The following is a 23547-nucleotide window of genomic DNA, read 5'->3' as shown; positions in this document are numbered from 1 at the left end:
AGACTCCTCTCCATAAAGTTCTTAAATAAGAATTTCTATCTCTAAGACATACAAAAATGCAAAAACCTAAAAGTAGCTCCTACAAAAGAAACTAAAGTACATTAATGTAACCTAGTGCTTTTTCCAGCTCTTTTTCTTGCCAGCAAATCAAATACTACCTTTTTTTCCCAAGATCATGACAGGTAAAATGACAAGTTTTGTGGGTCAAAACTTTAATGTATTACCAATATGTTAGTTTTTCTTTTGATTGAGACTGGCTAATGTGACAGAAAGTATTCTTTTCCTACATCGGTACTTATAACTATCAGATTATTTCCTAAAGTCCATTAAAAAAAGATGAATGGGCAATATTAGATTGTCCATTTGAATGTTTTCAAAGCATAAATGAAACTTCACTATGTTTATTTGAAAATTGATTGCTCTGGTTTTAGCTGGGATATAGCTATTTTTTTCTTCTTAGTAGCTAAAAACTAGTGTTTCATTAATTGCATCTGAAAATACTAATTGCTTAGTTCCTGTACCATATAAAACAATGATACATGTCAGAGAGAAATTGCCATTCAAACTTAAAAGCTGTATAACAGAAAGTTTTCAATTACATTCCTACACCTACTGTTACACCATTGTTAAACATATATCTTTTTCTTAACTTTGAATATGCTCAGAAATCCAAGTACATTCATCATCAAACAGGATACCTTTCTACATCATGATCTTGAAAGGATCTTGAGTGTTTTCCAGCTATTAAACCTTACTTAGTACATTAGATAAGACTGGCCATGAGCACTTTGTAAGTTCTTGAGGAATTACAAGTGAATGAATAATGGAAAAATAATTTTCATTAGCTGAAGATCATTTGCAGGATGGAAAAAAAATATTACATGGTTTTATAATTAGAATTATCTATTTGTAGTAGAGGAAGACAGAGGAGAGAATCAGTGACAAATTATTGGGTCATAACTGTGACTCTTTTAAAAATCTCATTATAACAAAAAGAAAAAATGGAAAGTGTTTTCACTCAGTGATATACATTATTAGTTATATACTCTTCTTTAGATCTTGATTTTTCAAAAATACAGCATTACCTTAACCTGATAGACATTTTCTCTGAAAAAGCATGGACATTTCAAAAAATTGTATGAATTATTGAGTGGTTAAAACCTAACAAATGGCTGAATAGATTATCTTATATGGAAGTTTTAGTAATGACAGATTAATCCAGCAAACTGTGTACACATGGACTACAATTCCAACATTAGAGAGAGGTCTGAAATTTTATGTTGAGGATCCTAATTTTTTCATTTTCTTAAAACCAGTGGAATTACTGTGTTCATTTCTAGATCAAATGCAGGGAAAGAATATTTTCCCTTGAGCAAACAAACTTGAGCAGAACAAAGACTGATAATGTTGATCTTGTTAAGTCTGAGTTTCAGAGTAATTTCAGCTGCCCACATAAAGAGCTTTAAGAAGTAATTTCAACTCCATGATGCACTGACATGAATTAAATCTAATAAACAAGACCATTCCAATAATAAATTGGAGTTTATGATAGTTCATTATATAATTGAGGGTAGTAGAAATGTAGAAGTCCCCTGAAGTAGAATTGTTTGGTTTTGTCTCAGCCATCCGTCTAGAGGGTGGACATCCCACACTATCACCTTTCCCCATCACCCCAAACCTCACATCCCTCAACCTCTCCAGTTACACTGGCCTGGGGTGTGAGCAGGAACTTGCATTTTCAGGTGTTGCTAGCACCATCCATGACTGCAAATAGACAGTATTCAGGGTAAACAATTCTTCTGAGGTCCCTCACTCCCTGCTGAAGTCTCTTTATTACTCTAAGAGGTCAGGGATCTTTACTGCAGAGTTCAGCAGAAAAATTCAAAACTGATAGCCCTCTGCAACCAGCAAGAGCATTTGGACTCTGAAAGGGAAATTCTAGCAGTATTCCAGCACTGAATGATTTGCTGGGGAGTCCATATGCTGCAGCACTGCCTCCAGAGGAGAGCAAGCTTGGTGGGTTGGCCTCATCTGGTGGGGGAATCAATCCCAACCCTAGAGAGCAGAACTTTGCTAACATTTAATTCTTCCTGCACAGCTCCAAATCGCTATTACATTAATGAGCAAAGAACTGTCATGGGAAAAAGACATTTCCAGCACACACATTTTTCACATATTTTCAACAAATCAAGTTCAAAATCATTTTACTCATTATGGTCTCTGATGCAGTATAGCAGCCAAACATTCCTGGATGAACTACAGTCCATATATCTGTTTTATTCACTGTGGAATGCAATTTATGTTTTCTAATATTTTTATACAAGGACACTGCACACTTTAATTATTTTAATAATAATACTATCATCTTCTAAATTTACCATACCTTGCACTGGTCCTTTGTCCATGATTTCTTTCATTATATCAGTTTCCTGAAGGAGAGGGAGAGCAGCAGCATTGTTATTGTGTACATATATATAAATGTACCATTATACATGTATTTCTGGTAGAGAATATTTGGTTTACCAAGTGAACAAAACCTCAGAAACATTTTTTAGAAGCACTAATGCACAGTTATGATTGCATACTTTCTTTTCTATCCCTGATTTCTGTAGTACCACAGAGGAACAGCTTTAAAGAGGCGATATAAAACTGAGAAACTGTAAATAATTTAAGCTCTTCTGAAAATACAAGGGCAATATAAAGGGAAAATCACAGCTTTAGTCTTCAAGTAAACTGAACATATTTCCATACACCAAGTAATTTTCAAGCCCCAAAGGAAAAAATGGGTGAGATAATGGGTCAACAGCATGAACTTACTTTCGAGGAGACTCTGTAGTGAGAGGCACACCGATATAACCGATTGGATTCTTCTAAAGCATTGGGACATGGCCCCTTTGTATAGTTTTTTCCATAGTCACTTGAGACATAACAACGATTTTCACCTGATGGCTTCAGGTGATCATTCCAAAATGATGGATAACAAGCATAGGATACAACCCTGTTCAGATATTAGAAGAAAAACAAACAAACAAACAAACAAACAAAAAGCTGATAAGAAGCTTGCTTAAACATTTTTACAGTTTATTTCAAGCTTTTAACTATTGTACAACTGTCATATTTCAAGTAAATTAACTGAGCCCCTCATTCTTCAAAAGTGTGAATGTTTCATCTTCAACTGTTTGCTTCAATTCATATGCATGATGTTTATGATTCAGTTTCAGTTGCAGTAGTCATCTTCCCACCCTTCTCCAAACAGAGATAGGGTAGAAAATGTGTTTCAGCACTTGTCACATAGTACATCACATAGTACATTCATCCCTTTAATGATGCATGAAAGTTCACATTGAATAACATCAATAAATTACCAATGCTGTCAACAGGATCCATTTTAAAAAAGTGGCATGCGAAATGGGCATATTTGAAGCAGAATTTTTTTAAGGGAAATGAACCATTTTCTAGTTTTATCTACATTTTCTACAGGAATTCTGGTGACAAGCTACAGGTCTTTTTATTTCTTTTAGCTAAAAAGTCCACCTAAGGTTGTTAGGTTGTTAAGCTGTTATTGCTTAGGTCTTCAAACAACTCACTGGCAACCCCTTTTAATCCATTCTGAATGTCTCAAGGTATTCTTGACTCTGGGGAATGGTAAGTATTTAGAACAAATATGCAAGGGTTATTGTTGGGATTCTAGAGGGCGTTCTGCGAGAGAATGGCCATGTGAGCAATCCTGCGTGAGAACAAGACTGATAAGAGCCTCAGCCGAGCAAGAATGCGATAAGGACGTAACCTTGACTGACAGGGAAGAAACTCGACGAGACAAACAACCCCCGGAAGGGGTTGGGACAGAAGAGGAAGTTCCACAAGGCAGGTGCCTGGCAAGGCTGATGTAGCACCTTTTATCCAATCATAAGAAGGTTTAAAGCACGGGCTAAGTTAACTGTCCAGTCTTGAGGACTTGTACTGCATGTTCCTCACGTGTGCGGGAGAACAGTATAAAAGGGCTTTCTTAGTTGTAATAAACGGGCATTGCTTGATCACATTGGTCGTGTGCGTGCTCAGCTCTCCCACAGATTATTATTCATTTATAAAATTATAGCGCTTTGTTTCTATGGCTGGGTAGAAGGAAACCTTTGGTTTATATATGTATACATATGTAATGTTTACAAAATTTATTTATCTCTATATGCATAATCATTCTAGTCACCACTGATCACAGATTACAAAAAGAGGATTGCTGTGGACTGCAATCAAGAATGCAAGGCAGGTAAGTTGAGCAAATACAGTCCTTGGAGCACAATCTAGCACAATCAGGGCAGGAATAAGTGGTTGCAACTCAGTGTAAAGAATGGTATGACACCTATTCCTCAGGTGTACTTAGAAACACCTCAGAGGGAGACAACAGAGGAGAAATTAATTCCTGGGATAGGGATATTTTTCCCCCCTTCTTTCATGTTCTGCACAGATGAGTCTTTTTTCTGTGGCAAAAGAAGTGAAGCACCAAATGACACACTGGCATAGTGGAGTTTTGTGGTAATCCAGACATGATAACTCAATCTGAACTAACAGTCACTTTTGAATCTTTTCACTAACTACAGTTTCTGCAGTCATGAATAACATAATTTAACACCTTTTTTCCGAAGCATGAGTTTGTACGTGCTGAAGCATCAGCACAACAGTAAATGTTAAAAAAATTTCAAGAAGAAGACCTTGCCAGAAGGGTCATAGAAGAAAAGCAGAAATTATGCGTGAATGTGTTAATGTGCACATGTACATACACATATACAAAAATACTACTAGGAGCAAGCAGCATCTGGGGAGAAGCAGCAAACTCTATGGTGTGTTCATACATTCTTGACAGAATTCATCTGAAGTCATGTTTATGTGTTCAATCTAATGAAAATATTTGTGGTTTTATTGTATTTATATGTTTGAATTGTGAGATGAGAAGTTTTAGATTATGTTATTAGCAAGTTGGCCCAAACTAATAACAATATCTTTATCATATCATGCAACAGCTAAGAGCCCAAGGTACAAATCAGACCAAGTCCTAATTGCATTCAAATGTGTAAACTTTTTACTAATTGAAAATGAAATATTTCTTCCTCAGTCTTAAAGACTATAAGCTTTTACTTTCCCTGTGCAGATAAAATAGATGTTTTCAAAGCACAGTAATTCCTCATAAATTATAGCTGGTAACTGAAATGCCCAAATTTAATAATATTTAGAAATGGAATACAGATTTATTATTTAATTAATGGAGGAAGACAGAAAGAGAGAGAGAGAGAGAGAGAGAGAGAATTAAACAGCTTTTAAGCTCCACATATAGCAGATTTCACTGTTAATTGGGTGCTCAGTGATCCTGAATAGTCAGGTCTCAGCACTGACCTAACCTCTTTGAGCTTTATGGAAGTCTTCCATTGACATCACTGGGGATGGTTTAGTCCAGAACTCAATTTTCCTGAAAATCTATCAAAAACTTGAGATAAGCACACTTCAGAAATCAGAAAACCAGAAGGTTTAAAACAGCATTGAACACCTGCTGTGAAAATTTACAAGCCCCCGCAGAAAATTAATGTGCTTTCTCCCTATCAGAGTGCATGGAAATAACAAAAAAAAAAATGATCACAATATACTGGCTCAGAAAATAAGAGCCACATGAAAGTATGAGAAAACAAGCACTATTTAACAGGGCTCATGCAAAAGACACTTCAGACTTTTATGTTATAAATTTCCATTTTTTTTTCATTGTCAAAGGTAAAGAGCTGAGGATTATAGGGTTTCAGCAGCAAAAATTATTCAGTTATCAGTTCAGTGAATCAAAAAATGTTTAGGGTTTTTTTTCTGATACTGTTTGCTCTTGGTCATTGTCAGAAAAAAACTATTGGGCTAGATGTACTCTTGCTCAGATCCAGCATTCTTGTGTTCTTCCAGTATCTGTCCTCACAGATATTGAGATATTTTCCTTGAGGTGTTTATTTGTGTCTGGAACTGTTGGAAGAAGATTTGAAATATCATTTGAACTTCAGGAAAGAAAATCAGAATTTAGAAATGTTGTTTATAAAAATAGGTAAGGAGAGATATTTTTGTGTGTGTGGTACTTTGATGGTGAACTAATGATCAGGGTTAAGAATGTGTAGCAATCAGAGGTCTGTAAGAGCAAAGTGCTGTTTGACATTGGAGCTGGCTCCATGGGGACAGGAAGCTAAATGAATGGACTGAGAAAATAGTCTTGGACTGCAGAGATTTATTGGAGAATGAGATAGTCTCCAAAAATTTGTGATGGTTCTCACAAATTTGATGCCCTGCAGATTCTTTATTCATACAGTCAGCTGCAAGAGGCTGGTGAATACCATGAGGCATCTCAGGTGACTGAACAAAAATGATAGAATGGTTTGTGTTGGAAGGGACCTTAAACATCATCTAATTCCAACCCCCCTACCATGGAGAGACTTTGGAGGCAAAAAGACAGTTCACAGGTGTGCTCTTGTAAGCTGAGGTGCACTCTCTGTATGCTTCCAGGCTTCTGTCAGTCAGAAAGCCTGCTCTGCATACCGCTTCCACACTGGTACTCTGTGGTCAGTCAGGGAGCAATCTTCTCACTACTGTGTTTACACCAGCACAAGCTCCTGTCTGGGTACAGCTAGGTTGATAATGCCTCATACAGCTTCAGCTTGCTTTATTTTCCTTACAGAAATAAGCTAACTGTTGTATACTTAAACTGCCTCTGCAGAACAGACTGCATCACTAACCACACTGCTTCAGGTAAAATGAAATACAGCTTTCTGGTATAGGAAGAAACATTATGGGCTCACATGCTTATGCCCATACAGGGATAAAAGTCAGAGGGAACAAAAGACTAGGAGGTTGTCCTATTGCTGCATGCTTTAGGGATTTTCCACTAAAAATATCTTGCTCCAACTGTTGTGGAGATAAGAGATCCATTTTAATGAGTATTATCTACACTGGCAATTGTTGTGTTCCTGTCCTTAACATGGGAGGCAAGCAAACAGTCCAGCCAGAGTGAGTTGTATTTACTCACTTAAGAGCATGAGCTACTGATTAAAAGAGCCTGTTCTTCTAGTTACAGAAAAGTGTTGCTTAAAATCTAAGCTATAACTTTAATTTCTTCATGAATGAAGCCTTTGCCTTTCCTCCATGAGGTGCTGAGGGCCCTTTGTTAGGTGGAACCTATTACTGCCCACTGCAATCACTCACCTAAAGGGTCTCCCACTCAAAACCTAGGTCAAAATTAGTTTAGTGTTTAAACCCTGAGACAGAAAGACATAGGAACACTTGGTGTAATCCCTCCCCATACAATACAAAATCCTTATCAGATCAGAAATAATCTGGTACATCGAAGAAAGCAGAATGATCACTCTGTATAACTGTGCCCATGTGAATGACAGCTCTTTGGTTTTCACCAGGATCCCCAGGCTGCCATGTCAACTATGATATCTGATGCACCACGTCTGACATCTTTTTGCTCTTTCTATGGTTTGATTGGTTGTTTGGTTGTGTTTTAACTGAAATTGAAAGTTGGTAGACAGCACACCTAGGATCTTTCTGTCTGACAGTATCGGGTATATCAAAGACAGAGTAAGGGATGAAAGTGTATGAAAATGAGAGAGGAAATAGATTTTGTTATGGAACAAGAAGTACAAAAGATTTTTGGATAATATGAGAAACAGCAGAATGTAATTATACAATATATAAAATCTGGTTATTGCAAATTCTCCTGGAAGCCATTTCCAGGCACATGAAGTTCAAGTTCACTGGAAATGGGCAGCAGAGATTTACCATGGCAAATTATGCCTCATCATGATGAGATAAGATGAGATGATCTGTCCATGATAAAATAACTGGCTCCACTGAGAACCAGAAAAGCAGTGGATATCATTTACCTTGACTTTAGCAATGCTTTCAGCATGGTCTCCTGTGATGTTCTCCTATTGATTAGACTAGATAAGTTGCTTACAAGATCAGTAACTGAACTGAACTGGCATGCCTAAAGCTCAACAAATCAAAGTGACCGGTGAGTGTTTACTAGCAGCATTCCTCAGGAGTCAAAACAGTGGCAACACAGTTTTGCATCTCTATTAACAATCTGGACAGTGGCACCCTCAGTAAATTTGTGGAGGATGCCAAATTGGTGGGGAGTGATTAAGTATGCAGGGCTGCCACTCAGAGCAAGATTAACAGACTAGAAAAATGAGCTGACAGAAACCTCAAGAAGTTCAATCAAAGGCAGAAGCCAAATGCTGTCTCAAAGCCAGAACTGCCCAAGCAGCAGTACTGGCAGGGCACTGTCTGTGTGGAAAAAAGTTTCACGAAGGACCTGGCATCCTGATGAGCGGAAAGTTGAACATGGGTCATCAGTGAGTAAGTCCACTCTTAGCAAATGTGCACAATCAATTCTGGGTTGTGTTAGCAAGAACATAGCCAAGACATTATGAAAAGTGATTATTCCCCGTAAATTGCCACTTAGGTTATGTCTGGAGTACTGTGCTTGGTTGTGGGATCCTCAGTAAAGACACTGATAAACTGAGCAAGTCCAGTGGAAGGCACTTAGGGGGCTGGAGCATATGATATGCAAGGAGGGGCTGAGGCAGCTGAATTTGTTCAACCCAGAGAAGAGAAGGCTAAAAGGGGATTTAATTACTGCCTTCAACTACATAAGGAGAGGTCACAAAGGAGACAGAACAAGACTCTTCTTGCAGATGAACAGTGAAAAGCTGAAAGGTACCAGTCACAAGTTGTACCAAGGAAAATGCTGATTAGATGTAAGAAAAAAATGTTTGACCACAAGAGTGGTCAAAGTGACCTGCTGCAAGAAAGGTTGTGGAACCTCCATCCTTGGAGATACCCAAAATGTGACCAAGGACAAGGCCTGAGCAGCCTGACCTAAATTCAGATTTAATCATGCTTTGAGCAGAACACTAGACTAGATGACCTCCAGAAGTTCATTCCAACCTAAATCATTCTGTGATTCTATAAATTACTATGTGTCATTTTAAAAAGTTTCTAGCTCTTCATATGGAGTTTGAGAACTGTTAACTTTGGTTAGTGTGACCTGAAGGAAGAAGGGTCTAGGTATAATCCTTGCTACAGGGTTGCATTCTGACACAAGCTTGGGATGGCATGATTACAGTTTGCTTTACAGAAAGACAATATCTCATCCTTTTGAATATTCAAAATGTTGTCTCATGAAACTGGCTGCTTATTCAAGGTTGTTTGACATGAAGAGCCCGTATCCCAAGAACCACAGAAGTTTTGTGTCCACTTACAGTGTTGTCTTTGACATTAAAAACCCTGTTTTATTTGTCTTTCTTTTAGAGAGGCTGCTATTTTCACCAGCTGTATTACAGCTAATGACAACATCTAGATGTAATAAGACTTAAAATGGGAGCTAGGTAATTTCAGAGTTTTCTCACTGAGAGCCCTCATACAAAACAGTTTTCACTTATTTCTTTGGGAATGCTTCATATTTCCTGGGCTTCATGAAGTTGATTTAAAGAAGGTGTAAATGAGAGAGTGGTACTCTTGGTGAACTAATACACTTAATCTGTCCTAGGGCAGAACTAAATGCTTCTTTTTTGAAAGGTCAGAAAGCATCACTGTAACAAAAGCAGCACTGTAACTTGAGCAACTGGTTTGAGTTAAAATAATCTAAGCAGATAGATAAAATATTTACCCATGTGTTTTGAGATATCTCCAAGCACCATCAATACTTCCACCATTACACCCATGTTGATTCCTGGTATCACAAGAGATCAAATTCTGTGCAGAAAGATTGTCTGTGATCTGACCCTCGGAATGAATTGCTATTCTATCTGCTGCAACACCTGTTTCAAAACAAACTTTCTGTTACCAAAACCAAATAATTAGTCACAACTTCACGTTGGTTATTCTGAAAGAGGGACTGAAATACAACTTCAGTATTTTCTGTCTGTGGAGGTACCTTTATATAACAATACAGATATAATCTGTACAGAATTTTGAGAAAGAGGATTGTGAAACTGAAAAGTATCATGAGCAACTTTGCTTCAATGTTATAAATCCACTGATTTATGGGTTATGATAAAGTCTCAAATATCTAAATATCAGAATAGGAATTTACATAATTTTTTTCTTATAGACTCTACCATGTTTGTAAGTGCATATTTATCTCTGGTTGACTTCAGCAGAAGATGCAAATTGCTCTGCCGAATCTCCAAATTTCTTTTCTTTCTTTTCTGCCTTTTCTTCCTTTATTTGAGAAAAAAAGAAAACCAAAAATGAACAGTTCTATGAAGAAAATAGTTCAAGACTAAAAGTTGTACTGAAAAGAATATTTGGAAATGGTTATATTAATGTGTAAATGTGGGATTCGTTAGACTTTCTTCCCTTATCATACAAAATATTTTTCTGAGATAGACACTTTAGATGTCTGAACTCAAGCAAATAGTCATAATTCTAAATACTAATGTATTTATGCACTGTTTTAAAGGCAGACTAGGTTAACTGAATTGTTGGTGAAATTAAGCCACTTCTTTCTTTAACAAGTGACAATGAAACAATTATTAAGCCCCTATTCCAGTCATTACCTGTGCTTAAATTGTATTTTTATCATTGTTAGCTTTTCATTTTTGAACATGAAAATAATTTTTTTAAAATCCCTTAAAATCTAAAGCCCCATTAAAATCAACACTAACTTCAGTGAGCTTTGGATGAGACTTCAGAAGAGTGGATTTGCTAATGGCAGCTGACAAGGACTGTCTTTCGTGCTTTTGTGAGGTGACACATGATAATGAATTTGTTTTCATAGATGTAAAAACTTTACTGAAGAGTTTTGGAATACTTACAGGAATTACTCATGATGAGAAAAAATGATACAGCAGTGCTTGTTTATTCATTGAGCAATGAATAATCTTACAAAAAAATATTGAAAATTCAGATTGAAAATGTTAGAAGCAACTAAACAACATGGGTAGGCATCTCATAATACTTAACATTGAAAATGGTTACGTGAATTAAAATCAAAAGATTCATTTATGAAAGGGAACATTTAGACTGAATATGTGGAAGGTCACTCAGTGATCTGTGTTCATCTCTGCAGTAATCTGTCAAGAGAGCTGTTAGAAACTCTCTTGGTTTTCTCTTTTAAAACTACACTGGACAAGGCATATTAGTAACAGAGCGTCTTCAGTCTGATTTTGGCAGGGAGCTGGGATTAACTGACCTAAATACTGCTTTCCTGCTCTTACTGTTGTGATTTAAAGAACCAGTTGCAGGAAACTGCACCTGTGAAAACCCACTGGCCAGATCAAATCATAAAGATTGATTGCATATGTTTTTCTCTATCATTATATATCCCAATGTGAACTGAGATTTATTGCAGCATAAGAAAATTGAACATAATTGATCGCTGTAGCTTCTCTGGAGAAAGTGACATGAACACTTCTGTCCATTTTTCACAAAACCAGAGATTGTAGCACATGTAGTTGAATTGCATTATTGATATTTCTTCGCTTAGAGAATATGAAAACAGTTTCTTCCACAAATATCTAACCAGTTTCTGGGTTTTCTTCTCATAAAATTATTGAAAAGATTATACTTGATTTACTTGAATAGCAAGTGTTGGACAATGGCAAATACACAAATACATAAACACATATAAAAACAATAAAGCCACCTGTTTTAAGCTTTCAAGTATGTAGTTGTGCAAGCAGAGGATGCAGGTTTTTAAAAGTTACTCTACAAGTTATGATAAAGTGAATTAGTCGACTCATTTTCTACTTTCTGTCACCAAAAAAACTCCCTATGCTTCACAAACTTATGAAAAGCAAACAATGCTCTACAGCTTAGGTTGACTTTTCAAGACTTTGGGACAACTTAGAGGAAAGATGTAGCAATATTAAATGTTCCTATTTGTTGATAAAAAGTGAAAAGCAAGCTGAAATTACTTCATTACTAATCACTACAGATTTTCATCACACATTAACATCAATTATATTTTTAAAATGAAAAAAATAATAATATTACTTGCAGTTGAAAAAGCCCAGGATGCTCCACAGTTCCGTTGATCCAGAGGATCATGAATCCACTCAGGCCATGCATAAGTGGCTGAAAAAAATGCAGGAAATTTTTCTTCTGGAAGTGAGTTTCCCTAAAACAGAATGTAGGAGATCTGTATATGCTTCAGTTCCTAATTTTGTCTTAAATTTTATCCTAATTTTGTTTTTGAAATTTTTTATTTTTAAATTGAGGAAACCTAAAACATTTGCACCTGTGTCTTCCCAAGCATCCCTGTGGTGGTTACCCTGTGGCTGGGTGCTATGGACCCTCTGAGAGCAAGGGGGTTCTGGCACTCCACTAACTGAGCTGGAAAGTTGAGCTCCACAACAACCAACTGGAATAACCTGTCCAGTTTCTCTCTGCTTTTTATCTCAAACAACAATTCCCTATGAAACATGTTAATTATAACCCAGCTGGCATTTTTAGAAAGAAAAGCCTTCTGCTACAAATAGCAGTGGAGTTAAATACCTGTTACCAAATTCTCTTTGACACGTGGCTGTAGGTAGGAAATTTTATTTACCATGGGGGACACATCAGTACAGTGTATGACTGGTTTGTTTTTTACACAAAGATTTTTGATCCCCAGCACTTACTCTCATTTCAGAACAAAAATCAATGATTTTCATTCTGCTTTGCAATCTGATGTTGAGTTGATGAAAATTCATGGTCTGCTTGCTAAAGCCATTTGAACAGCCATTTTTGGCACCTTTATCTCTCAGCCTTAATTTATGTCCTCCCAGCTTTGCACAAATATCCGCATATGCAAGAACCATCTGGTCCAACTGCTAATAATTTGTTCTGTGAGTCTATCAGTTTGTCTCAAATAACTGTTGATAACATCTGTTCCAGAGAAAAATACAGTGTACAAAATATGATAATCTATTCCTAAGCAAAACATTCCCGATGCTTCTTTCTTATAAGCAGGCTCATACCCTCAAGCCCAATGGCTTATATCCTGTGAAAATTCCTTTATTTTACTTTGATTTACTTAGTCTTCTAATTCTGGGTGTCCTTGCTGTACCATTTTTTCTAAATTGCTTATGTGACATAAGACTACATACCTTTTCCTAAGATGATTTAAATATTTGAGGCCAGTTCTTTCAATCTATTTCAGGACTCATGGGGAACCAAACTTTACCACTTTGGCTGTATCCAGACCACTTTGTTGTATTCACTGGGAAACAGCAGTGCCTCCATCCAGCTTGGACTGCTGGATTTCCCACAGAAAAACCATGGCTGAGAAGAAGTGGGTAAGGAAAAAAGCAGCTTGTACCTCAGGTCTGTATCTGACATTGGATTAGGATACAAATCCAAGAGACAAATTGTTGCAGTCTGTGCATATGCCCAGACTCACTAACTCTCAAGTGCTTCTAGGTTCATTATGTTAGACGCAGGCTCTGAGTCCTAAATGCCATTAAAGTATACTGCAAGCTGTTAAGTCACTTAAGTACTTTTGAAAGTCTTACCCCCACCCATAGCAAGCCACTAATCTTTTAAATCTTGATAAAATATTAATCTCAGTGTTTTTATTAATCACCTTCAAAAGTCTGCTCTTTCAAAGGCTTGTTACAACCTTGTTAGGACTTGTAATTTCAAATGACACACAGAGAGCAACAGCTAAATCAAAGAATACCTTGCGAAATTATCATGGTGTTCATTATAAATGAGCAAGAACATGTGCAAGATTTACTTTGAAAATGAATCATATAGGTAAAATCCCAGACAAATAGCATCTATTTTACATGATAAGACTGCACATTATCAATGAGGAAGCAAGCAAAATTTGGCAGAGATTGTTTACCACACTTATGTTTGCAATGGCCGTTTACAATGCTAAAAATGAGGCAGTTAAGAAAGGCAAAATTCTAAATAGATCTTTGGTTTGAGACAATGTATTACTTTACGTATTCCTAAATTATTGACAATGTATTTAATAGCCTCATATTGTAAATCCCAGAGCAAATACCTCATTAACACTCAGCCTTGTCATTTAGAAATGCAGGATTGACCTGTAGCCAGAAACATTAGGTTTTTGTGTCAGAAATTGCTACCTTGATATTGAGAAGCGCTGTTGTTGTGTCAAACAGTAAGTCTAGAAAATTGTTTCTCAACATATGTTCCATGGACCAGCATCAGACAGCACAGTGCAATCAGCAAAATGACTGGCAAACTATTTTTAAACCTTCACATGTGTTCTCTGCAGTGAATCTAGCAGTCTGGCCAAAGCACGAAAGTAAGTGGATACAAACACTTGTATTTCATCTATGACTTCTTCAAAAAAACTAGATGGCCCATCAGAGAAAAAAGGCTGAAGATTATTGAATCTGCAAATGTGGAAATGGTTTTTCTGAGGGAAAGCAATATTTTTTTTTTTTAATGTAGGGAAAAGGTTCTGGACATCATTTGCTTTGTGAAGACAAAATGGACATGCATGACCTTCAGTCTGTGAAAGGAAGATCTAAAACTCCTGAGCATTTTTACTATGAAAAGTCATACATCAGTGGAACACCTGGTGTATTTTGTATACCTTCACATTGTCTTTACGAGTTCTTTGATACTTAATACAAAATGACACTTTATTACTCTCCCTGTTTATTTTGAAGCAATGTTATGAAGCTATATTTGTAGTTGGATATGTCAGTCAAAGAAACAGCTAAAAAGCCTCTCCTCCACAACTAAACTTCACAGCACTGCTGAGAACTAAGAATCTGCCACAGAGGTAAAGTGGTTAACAGAAGGGCTTTACATTCTTGAATCTTTTTTTCCATGCAATTATGTAAGGAGCCCCTTCTACACAAAAATGTTTTGTCAAGCATCCACAAAAGACAGTAGAAAATAATCAGAACAGGAGGTTCTTAGCTACCAGAAACTGTCATTTATTCCCTAAACAGTAGACCAGTAGCATGTTGAATAAATTTTTGTTTAAAGTAAACAAGAAGTTGCATTTAATGAATGAGTAGCTATGGTTTTCCTTCTGCATTAACAGACCTACCAAGTTTTGATCAGGTAAGCACAAGATACAGCCAAAAACTCCTGAACATTTATTGTAGCATTTTTATCAACTAAATATATGACTCTGGTCAAATGACTTGCAGTTTTCTTACTTGCAAAATTAATAACCTGAGAGAATGCATGAATATTTAATTACTGACAATTCATCCACAATAAGTAACTGCAGATGAATTGGTACTGAACAAGGCCACATAAAGGTCAAGCCATTAAGGTTTGGAGAATGCCTCTGAAAAATATTAAACAGTCATTATTTCTGAATTTTACGATATCATTCATATCCTTTTACTGTCTTGTGAACTGTCACCTAGTTACAGGTAAAGCTTACTGGAAACACTGTCATGAAAACTCACTTGTTTTTTATCACTTAGGACTTAATGTGTTAATATGCTTCACAAAGTATCAGTGACAGAAAATTATTCATGGAAGGCAAAGCAGGGGCAAATGTCTTGGAAAATCTGGTAAAATACTTATCTTTAAAAGTGCCTGGAATTTAACTCCATGGCTACTATTTGCTTGCCCATTAGAACATGTCTATGTACCCCTGGTGAGCTCAATCCATGCTATGAAACTGCTGGATCATGCAGTAATGGTAGATATGGAACTGGCTATGAGTAAAGACGACCATTTTTTTGTATGTTTTTGTGAAGTATTAAAATGTGCCAGATAGGAAATTTCCCAAGGTAGAACAAGGATGCTAAAGACATGATATTCTTGTAGAAAACTATAGAAGGGGACAGAATCAGGGAGATTTTCAGCTTTGCAGGAAGCTTCAGAGAAAAATATTTTTACATCAAGACTAGCTAAGACAGAAACCACTGGGGTAAGAGTAAGAAAGGTCTGATAATTCTGAAGAGAAGCCATAGGTAGGAGACAGGCTCATGTACAATTCAGAGCAATTTTCTGCAAGTTCAAAGAATTCTCCAGAAGCTGTCATACAGACATTATTATTTTATATTTTGGGGGGGGGGGGTTAAGTAGAAAGGTTTCTTAAAATCCTGTGCAAAGCTTGTGCTTCCGGCAACATGTAGGACTTCGTGAGGGCTAAATGCATGAATGTGCAAAGCTGGATTTCTGAAGAAGAATGAATTGAAGATCCTTGGGTGTCTGGCAGAGCCAAAGGTAGTTGGGTTGCAGCTCAGATTTCATAAAGAGATAGCAGATAGGGAAAACAAGCCTGAGAAATAAATTGGTTGAACAAAGGCTGTAAGTAGTGTAGCAGTAAAAGTAGCTACAGGAAGCTTAATAACAATGATTCAATAGGCTGGACCAGCTACCCCAAGCTGAATGGAAAAAAGGAAATATCATAAATAATTCCTTATAAACTTCCATTTCTTGTTTTCCTAGGTGGGATTTGTCTAGTGAGATATCTGGTAATATAGATGTCAGTCTCTGAGCTAGGTACATAATCACTTTTTGCTTCTGCTTTATAAGCATCACAATGTATTCCTCAAGGATAAAGACAACAACAACAAATCAACCCCAGTTCTCTTCAGCCTCAATGCAGTTCACTGGTGATTTGTGGAAAGTATGTACTAACTATGGCACTAAACGTTTTATGTCATTGTCTTATTTTGACTTGCCATCTTCAACTGAAATGGATCTTCCTTTGGCTCTGAAGAGTACTCTAGCAAACCACATGCGGCAAAAATCCAAAGCTTAATTTCTGTCATCTTCTTGCTCTGACAACCTTCCACAGTGTAATTTTGAGCAAGCTGGCCAATATGGGCCACAGCCCAGTATCTCACCATGCTGGTGCAGAAAGCTGACTTTGTGTGGGACAAAGAACCAGTTTGCATCAAGGGAAAGCATTAGGATTATTAAAATTCTTGCAGAGGCACATGGTCCTCCCCATCTTTCAAAAATCCCCTGTTAAGTGTTAGCTCTTCACTGTTGTCCCCACAAGGCCTTCCGTGATGTGGAAAACCTTCTGCCATACACATTTACAAGAAGCATCAACAACTGACGTCAAATAGATAATCAAATGGTGTCATTTGCCTGAACTATATAGAAGATAAAGATTAAAACCTGCTATATTTAATGTAATTTGCAAACCTTGGATATATCTACTTGCAATTTTTCTAATTTCACTGTGGTGAGGAAGGTAGTTTTTTCAGTTTATGATTTCCATAATTCTGGATCTTCTAAGAAAGAAGCTAAGGAACTGATCCAATACATTGGAAAATCTACTTTGGATTCAATAACTACACATTTCCTCTTTAATTGCTTAACCTACCTACATAATTTAAAGTATATTTGCTTTGCTGCAGAACTAATTTGAACATAAAAATATGACAGGAAATTTAATTTAGCTAGCATGAAAATGGCCATGGCCAAGAGGTTTAGAAAGCTGTTAGTAGAGAATCATCTTGTTTTCCCATGTTCCCCATCATTTTTCTTTCCATTTGGCCAGAACTCAAGCCTCCTACTGCATCTTTACATTGTTTTATCCTATGGGCTTTCAGAGCTTCTTTCTAAACTGCTGTTTAGTCTCAGCTGTTAGCCTTAATACACTATGCTCAGATTTATTTTTTTATGGTTACAGCTATGTTTGCAATGATTAGCAAATGGAGAGGACAGTATGGAATCATCCTAAAGAAGCAAAGATCTACAGTGATAAGTTAATATTGGTGCACAGCTTCCCAATGGTTAGCATTTGCTTTTTCTCCTTCTTGTTTGATTTATTTCCATCAATAGGACCACACACTCTATGGTTTGGAGAACTAATCAAGGAACTTCATATTCAACATGGAAGCATTTAGTGTTGAATCCCTGAACCATTATCTTATAACTGTCCACATTTTTCCATTTGATAAAGTTATTTTAAAAGTTAACAACTGCACATTACACTTACTGGAACTTCTTTCATATTCAGCAGGGAATGAGATGGAGGGAAGGTGCCCAGGCGATTTTTGAAACCTTCTTCTACTGTCATTCCCCAGAACTGACTATAGTTGTCAGCCTTCCATCTTCCTCAAAGAAGAAAACAAACAAACAAAACCTAAGTTAGACATGCCACTCACATTAATACCTTGTTCCTTTGTAAGAGCACCACTAACAATAATATCCAGAAATAAATCTTTCAAATTACACTTCAAAACCTGTATTTAATATGCATGAGAAAATATTCAGCATGAGCTCTTCCACTGCAAATGAGTATAGGATGGAGCAACACATCAGTATATGAAAAGTAGTGATTTGAGACAGCATCGTGTCAGCCTGCAGGAGATGAGCAAGCAATGCTTCAGAGAAGTACTGGAAAACAAGATGCTCAGTCATAACAATTACTGTTGTCTTGTAGTTATGCTCAAATTATGCTTCAGACCAGATGCCCACAGAGAACTAATAGCTTCATGTAGTGAGTTATATTGCTTCCAAGCTTTGGTGCACCAGCAGTGAAACACTGTTGAAACCAGCAGAGATCCTAGCTGACACCTTCTGCCAGAGTTTTACAGCAATAGCCAAGTTGAAAGAAAGGACCCCCTATGGCCCTTTAATTATTACTTCCCTACTCTCAGGTAGACTAAACTCAGATTATAGCATTAACCCTGCAAACAGTATGCACAACAGAAAAAAAATACCTTGCAGCCATACACATTTGGAACACATGGAAAATTATTACTATTGTAAAAGAGCTGAGCCACAGGGAAGAGCATTCTCTCTACCTGTTTCTTTCTTACTTGTGTATAAAGAACAAGGAGGTGGGATTCATGCTGCCCAAATGAGAAGCCTCATCGCTCTTGGTCTGCCTGTAGTCAGTGAAGGGTACAAAGACCTGCAGAAGTTGAGTCATATCTCAGGTGGGCTTAATCACCCTGTGGGAAACCTTACCACTTACCACTGACAAGAGAGAGGTGAAGGGCTCCAGGTGCCTAACTTGATTATCTAGCCTAACTCCGTTGGTTTGAATGTCTCTCATGAAGTATAAAATGTTTCAGCACTGAGTCACAGCTTGAAATCTGGACAGGCTTCGTTGGTGTATTTAGCACCTCAGCTTCTGGAGAGGCAACCCTTGCATCTGTGCCTGTAAATGGCCAGCAGGTTCCTAAAGCACAGCTCTGGAACTGGGGTGTCCGTAATCCCTCTGCACTACCTGGGAGGAATGAGAACTAGTAGCAAGAAGTATACCAAGCCCCCAAAAGTTCTGATATCTTGGTCTCTATTTGGTCCAGTGTCCCTTCTTCCAATGCTACACAGAGGCCTGTTATGTGGAACAATGCACTTGAGGGGGGAGAAAAAATTACTTTAAATATCTATCAAAAGAAATAAAGTGAAGAATAAGGGAAGGTGATCTAAATAGCATTTTGTGAGAAAAAAAAATTACTACATTTGGAGAATATTTTATATAGATGTTTACAATGTCAACCCTTACCAGCATGGGAATTTCAGTATCTTTCCATTTAAAACTCTAAAATATCCTAGAGATTTAGGGAAGTTTCACAGATGTGCATTTACTGTAAAACTGATGTAATGTAACTGGGAAGGAAGGGGTGGGGAAAACTGCATAACTTGTGATTTGCACATACATACAACGAGCAATAAAGTGGTCTGCAATGAAACCTTAAAATAAAAGCGTTCTCACCCATAATCTCCAGAATTGATGTGCTGAATTAAGTCTTGGCGAACAAGGCATGCTTCTTTTGAACACTTCCAGAGACTTTGGAGGCATTTGCTAAAAGGGCAAGAATATCACTAAGCAGAAAATGAAAAGTATGCACTTCAACAGCAGAAGGAAGATGAAGGAAAAAAAGTATAAACAATATAAATGTCACATAGTATTTATGAAAACATAATGCTACTTCTTGCCACTTCACCACCTAATGAATCTTAATTGGAACAAGGTGGGAAGGTTTACAGCCTGTGGGAAAGGTCATACTTGAAAAATTTTGCTTCCATTTTTGTGAAATGATACCATGGAAAAAAGGCAATATCCTGTAAATGAGGTGTTTTGAAAAACTTTCACTCTGGAAACCCAGAAAGGAGTCATGTGGCCATAGACACCTTGCTTCAAGGACCCTGGGCTAAAGTCAGGGCTGTGGGGGCTCCAGCCCTGTCTGGGTGCTGCTGGAGCCCCCTGGGCTGCCCTGGGGTTGGAGGGGAAGGGAGAGTTTTTGGAGAGGCAAAGCAGGGAGGTGGCTCAGGCAGCTGACTGTCAGGGCGGGCAGCAGAGGTCCCCTCCCTGCACTGCCTGCTCCTGTCCCAGGGCAGAGAAAAAGGTACTCAAACAGTTCATTCCTTTTCTACATAAATATACATATATATATATAATCTTCCCTTATGAAATAATGTAAAGTCTCATCACTCATGCCAATGAAACAGAGAAAAACGTTCTAAAATAATTCCCTAAACTTTAATGATATTTGTTTGCTGTGTTCCGGTCAATGCCCACATCTAGGCTGAAACCATTCTGACTTGGGTCAGAGCCAGCAGATTGACTGAGCAGGAAGAGAGTCAGGCCAGTGAAGAGGAGATTTTAATACTATAATTTTCATATCTCGATTAGAAAGCCCATTGACCTCTTACCATTCCTCTAAATTGACTGTAATCTAGTTCTAGAATACCTTAATACAGTACTACTCTTCCAGCCCTTTTGATTTGATTACATGTTTAATAGGAATTTAAGGATGCTCACTACGTTAATTCCTGTTTCATGACATATGCTAAATGAAATTCAATTTGATGTTCTCTGAAACGTTACCAGGAATTGCAGTTGTCTTTAATTATTGTTCCTTCTCCATAATATTGGCCATCTTTATAACAACCTGCCAATATAACATAGAGATGTGTGAAAAAAAAAAATCATTTTTAAAATTAATGAAGTCAAAACACTTGTTATTAATTAATTGGTTGTATGCAGTATGCATAAATTATTTAGTTGACAGTTGGCAAAATCGATTTCCAGTTTCTTCCAAGTAATGAAGGCAGTTTGATGTATTTTAATTTTTTACCTTGTACATTATCATTCATAGTAAATAAAATCAGCAACAGATTCAAAACACCCACTGAAAAATGATTCTTACATGTAAATAATTCTTCAGATATTTTCCAGTAATAAACTTTAAAAGAGTATATTTCTAATAAAAGTCATTTTCTAATTGGCAATCAAAATAGAAATATTTTTTTTCTCCAGTTATAGATTTTTAAAAACTAACTAAAACCAAACCTATTGGAATATATATGTTTTTATCAGCACTTTAATTCCTCTTTGAAAAACAGACAGTTCCATTACATTTCAAGGCAAATGTATGTTTCATAAACTCCCCAAAACCCAGTATAAAACCTAAATTGAGTGATGATCTTTCCAAACTAATACACGCCTCCTAAATTAATTTTTTATAATACTTCACTGAGAAAGGACTTTATGCGTGCTTTAAGTGTGCTTGATTGTCAAAGCTTCAGTAAAAGAAACATGCAGATGCCTGCGCAGGCCTTTGGATCAAGTCTATAACTAACATTGTACATTTATCACATGGGTCTTTGTTTTCCAGCCTGTTGTCACAGTTCCTCCACTGGTAAGCCTACAGGTAGAGTTCATGTTCCTTCCCCCACTCAAAGGGTTTGGAGCCAGAACCCCCAAGCTCTCCTTTCTCCTCCATCTTCAAGAAGCTTAAACCTTATTTCATATTAATATATTGTTGGCTTGCATTTGCTTTATATCATGCTTTTTTTTCTGACCACAAGTGTGAGGAAGATCATCCCGCTCTCATGGGAAGGGCTGAAGTTTGGCTGCCCAGACATACAAATGTATGCCTTGGCTGGCTAGATCTCCTTTATTGGCAGGAGAGCAATATGCACGTCCAAGTCATAGCTAATTTCATAACAAGTACGAATGTAGACTAGAGCTGATGAATTAATTATAAGTGCCTATCCTTCCTTGTTAGTCAAACAGCAGGCTATGTTAGCTAGCATAGGTGTAGGTGAGTTATATCCTACCTAAGCAGTCTAAGGCCCAAAGTGTCTGCTCTAATTCTGCCTCTGCTAAGATCTGAGACATTTTGCAGAGAATACCCAAAGCAAATTTTTTAAGTGTCACAGTTTCTCACAGTCTGACATAAAGTCAGCATCAGAGGGTAGCTGGAAGGAGGCATCAAGCAAGATATTTCAAATATATCAAGGGAAGGAAGTATTGATGCGGTGTCTGAGTGACAGGATGGACCTCAGTGGAGTTCTGCTGACAGGTCTCACCGCCCATGCCCAAGATAAAATGCAAACCTGGACAAGTACAGAAGAAGCTTCATATTAATGTATGATTAGGGAATTGAAGATTAAGACTACACAGTTCCTTTAGTCTAGCCAAATTTAGATTTAGGAGGCCTGGAGTGTTGCCTGAGGCATCAGTGGCAGCAAGCAGAGATATCTAAGCTAAAAGAGAGACTGTCTGGCTGTCTGGCTGTGAATATATTAGGTTGGAATATTAATATATTAAGTGGGAAATTAATTAATTTGAACATGCAGCCTGATGACTTTATGAATGGGATTATATGATGTGAAAATCATGACTGCAAGGAAGAGTATTTGATAAATGAGGACTTCCCTCCCAGTCCAGCATCCAATCTTTACAGCTCTTACTCCTTTTGCCTCCAGTATCAATGTAAGTACTTCTGTCAGCGAAATGTCTTCAGGTTTACTCACTTGTAAGCCAGATCTTGGCTGTGTGGTTTAAAGCAATTAGCAAACGCTCTTGTCTGTCACTTTTATACCACCACCAGGGTGAGATCCAGTGTGTTGACTCTGAGGGCTTTTTGTACCATCAGAGTAATTGAAACAAAAAGATAAAATAAATCATAAATATAGTTAATAAATAAAATTCTAACAGTTCTTCTAATCACAAAAATTAAAATAATAATTATAATAAAAATCCAGAACTTCTATTAGGTATCTAAGGCAGGAATGTGCACAGTTTCTTCTGAAACTACACAGAAAAGCCACCAAAACATCTTGAATGCTGGGTTTGTAAAGGCAAAGTCAAAGCAGTTCCACATAGTTAAATCAAGACTGGCTCTCAGCATGGTGCACGCCCATCAAAGGAGTCACAGCGTAGCTTATTGCTGCTGTGCAGCGAGTCAGTGAAGAGACAGGGATCCAAAAATAAAGCACTGAGCAGTCTTATTGCTGCTCATTCTGGTCTATGTAAAGCACTTCAGTTTATTGGTTTATTTAAAGAAATATGACTCAGGAAACACTGACAGCAAAACCACAGGCAACCAAAGGATCAAAATCTTCCAGGTGAAACGTACTTTGGTGTACTGATCTTCTAGTGTTTAAATAATTCTTAGCCAAATGCAGGAGTGTAGTCTAAGTTACTAAAAGTCAGCTAATATGTAATTTCTAAAAATGATTCATAGTTTGCTTAATCCTCAGGCATTCGGTCCTTCTTGTTTCACCATTTTTTCCCTCCAATTATATTTTGTCTTCCCTGTTCCTCAGACGTTCTAGTTCTAGAAAGTTCTTTTAGAGGTTTCTTTCCCCCCCCCCCCCCCCCCC

General features: G+C 37.2%; 1 protein-coding gene across 1 annotated transcript in view; it reads right to left on the bottom strand.

Annotated features, from left to right (window-relative positions):
- TINAG (tubulointerstitial nephritis antigen) overlaps positions 1-23547 on the bottom strand; it is a 48792-nt gene that overhangs the window by 23173 nt on the left and 2072 nt on the right. Inside the window, exons 2-8 of the mRNA XM_026845404.1 lie at positions 20762-20825; positions 19646-19735; positions 17918-18032; positions 12022-12145; positions 9692-9842; positions 2818-2998; positions 2384-2429 (exon numbers count right to left, since the gene is read on the bottom strand). Coding sequence (XP_026701205.1) covers positions 2384-2429; positions 2818-2998; positions 9692-9842; positions 12022-12145; positions 17918-18032; positions 19646-19735; positions 20762-20825 — 771 coding nt within the window. The remainder of the gene's footprint in view (positions 1-2383; positions 2430-2817; positions 2999-9691; positions 9843-12021; positions 12146-17917; positions 18033-19645; positions 19736-20761; positions 20826-23547) is intronic.

This window comes from Athene cunicularia, assembly GCF_003259725.1.
Source record: "Athene cunicularia isolate RWA chromosome 3 unlocalized genomic scaffold, athCun1 chr3_part1, whole genome shotgun sequence".
NCBI lineage: Eukaryota > Metazoa > Chordata > Aves > Strigiformes > Strigidae > Athene > Athene cunicularia.
The sequence above is the reverse complement of the archived record's forward strand: the minus strand, read 5'-3'. Positions and strand labels throughout refer to the sequence as shown.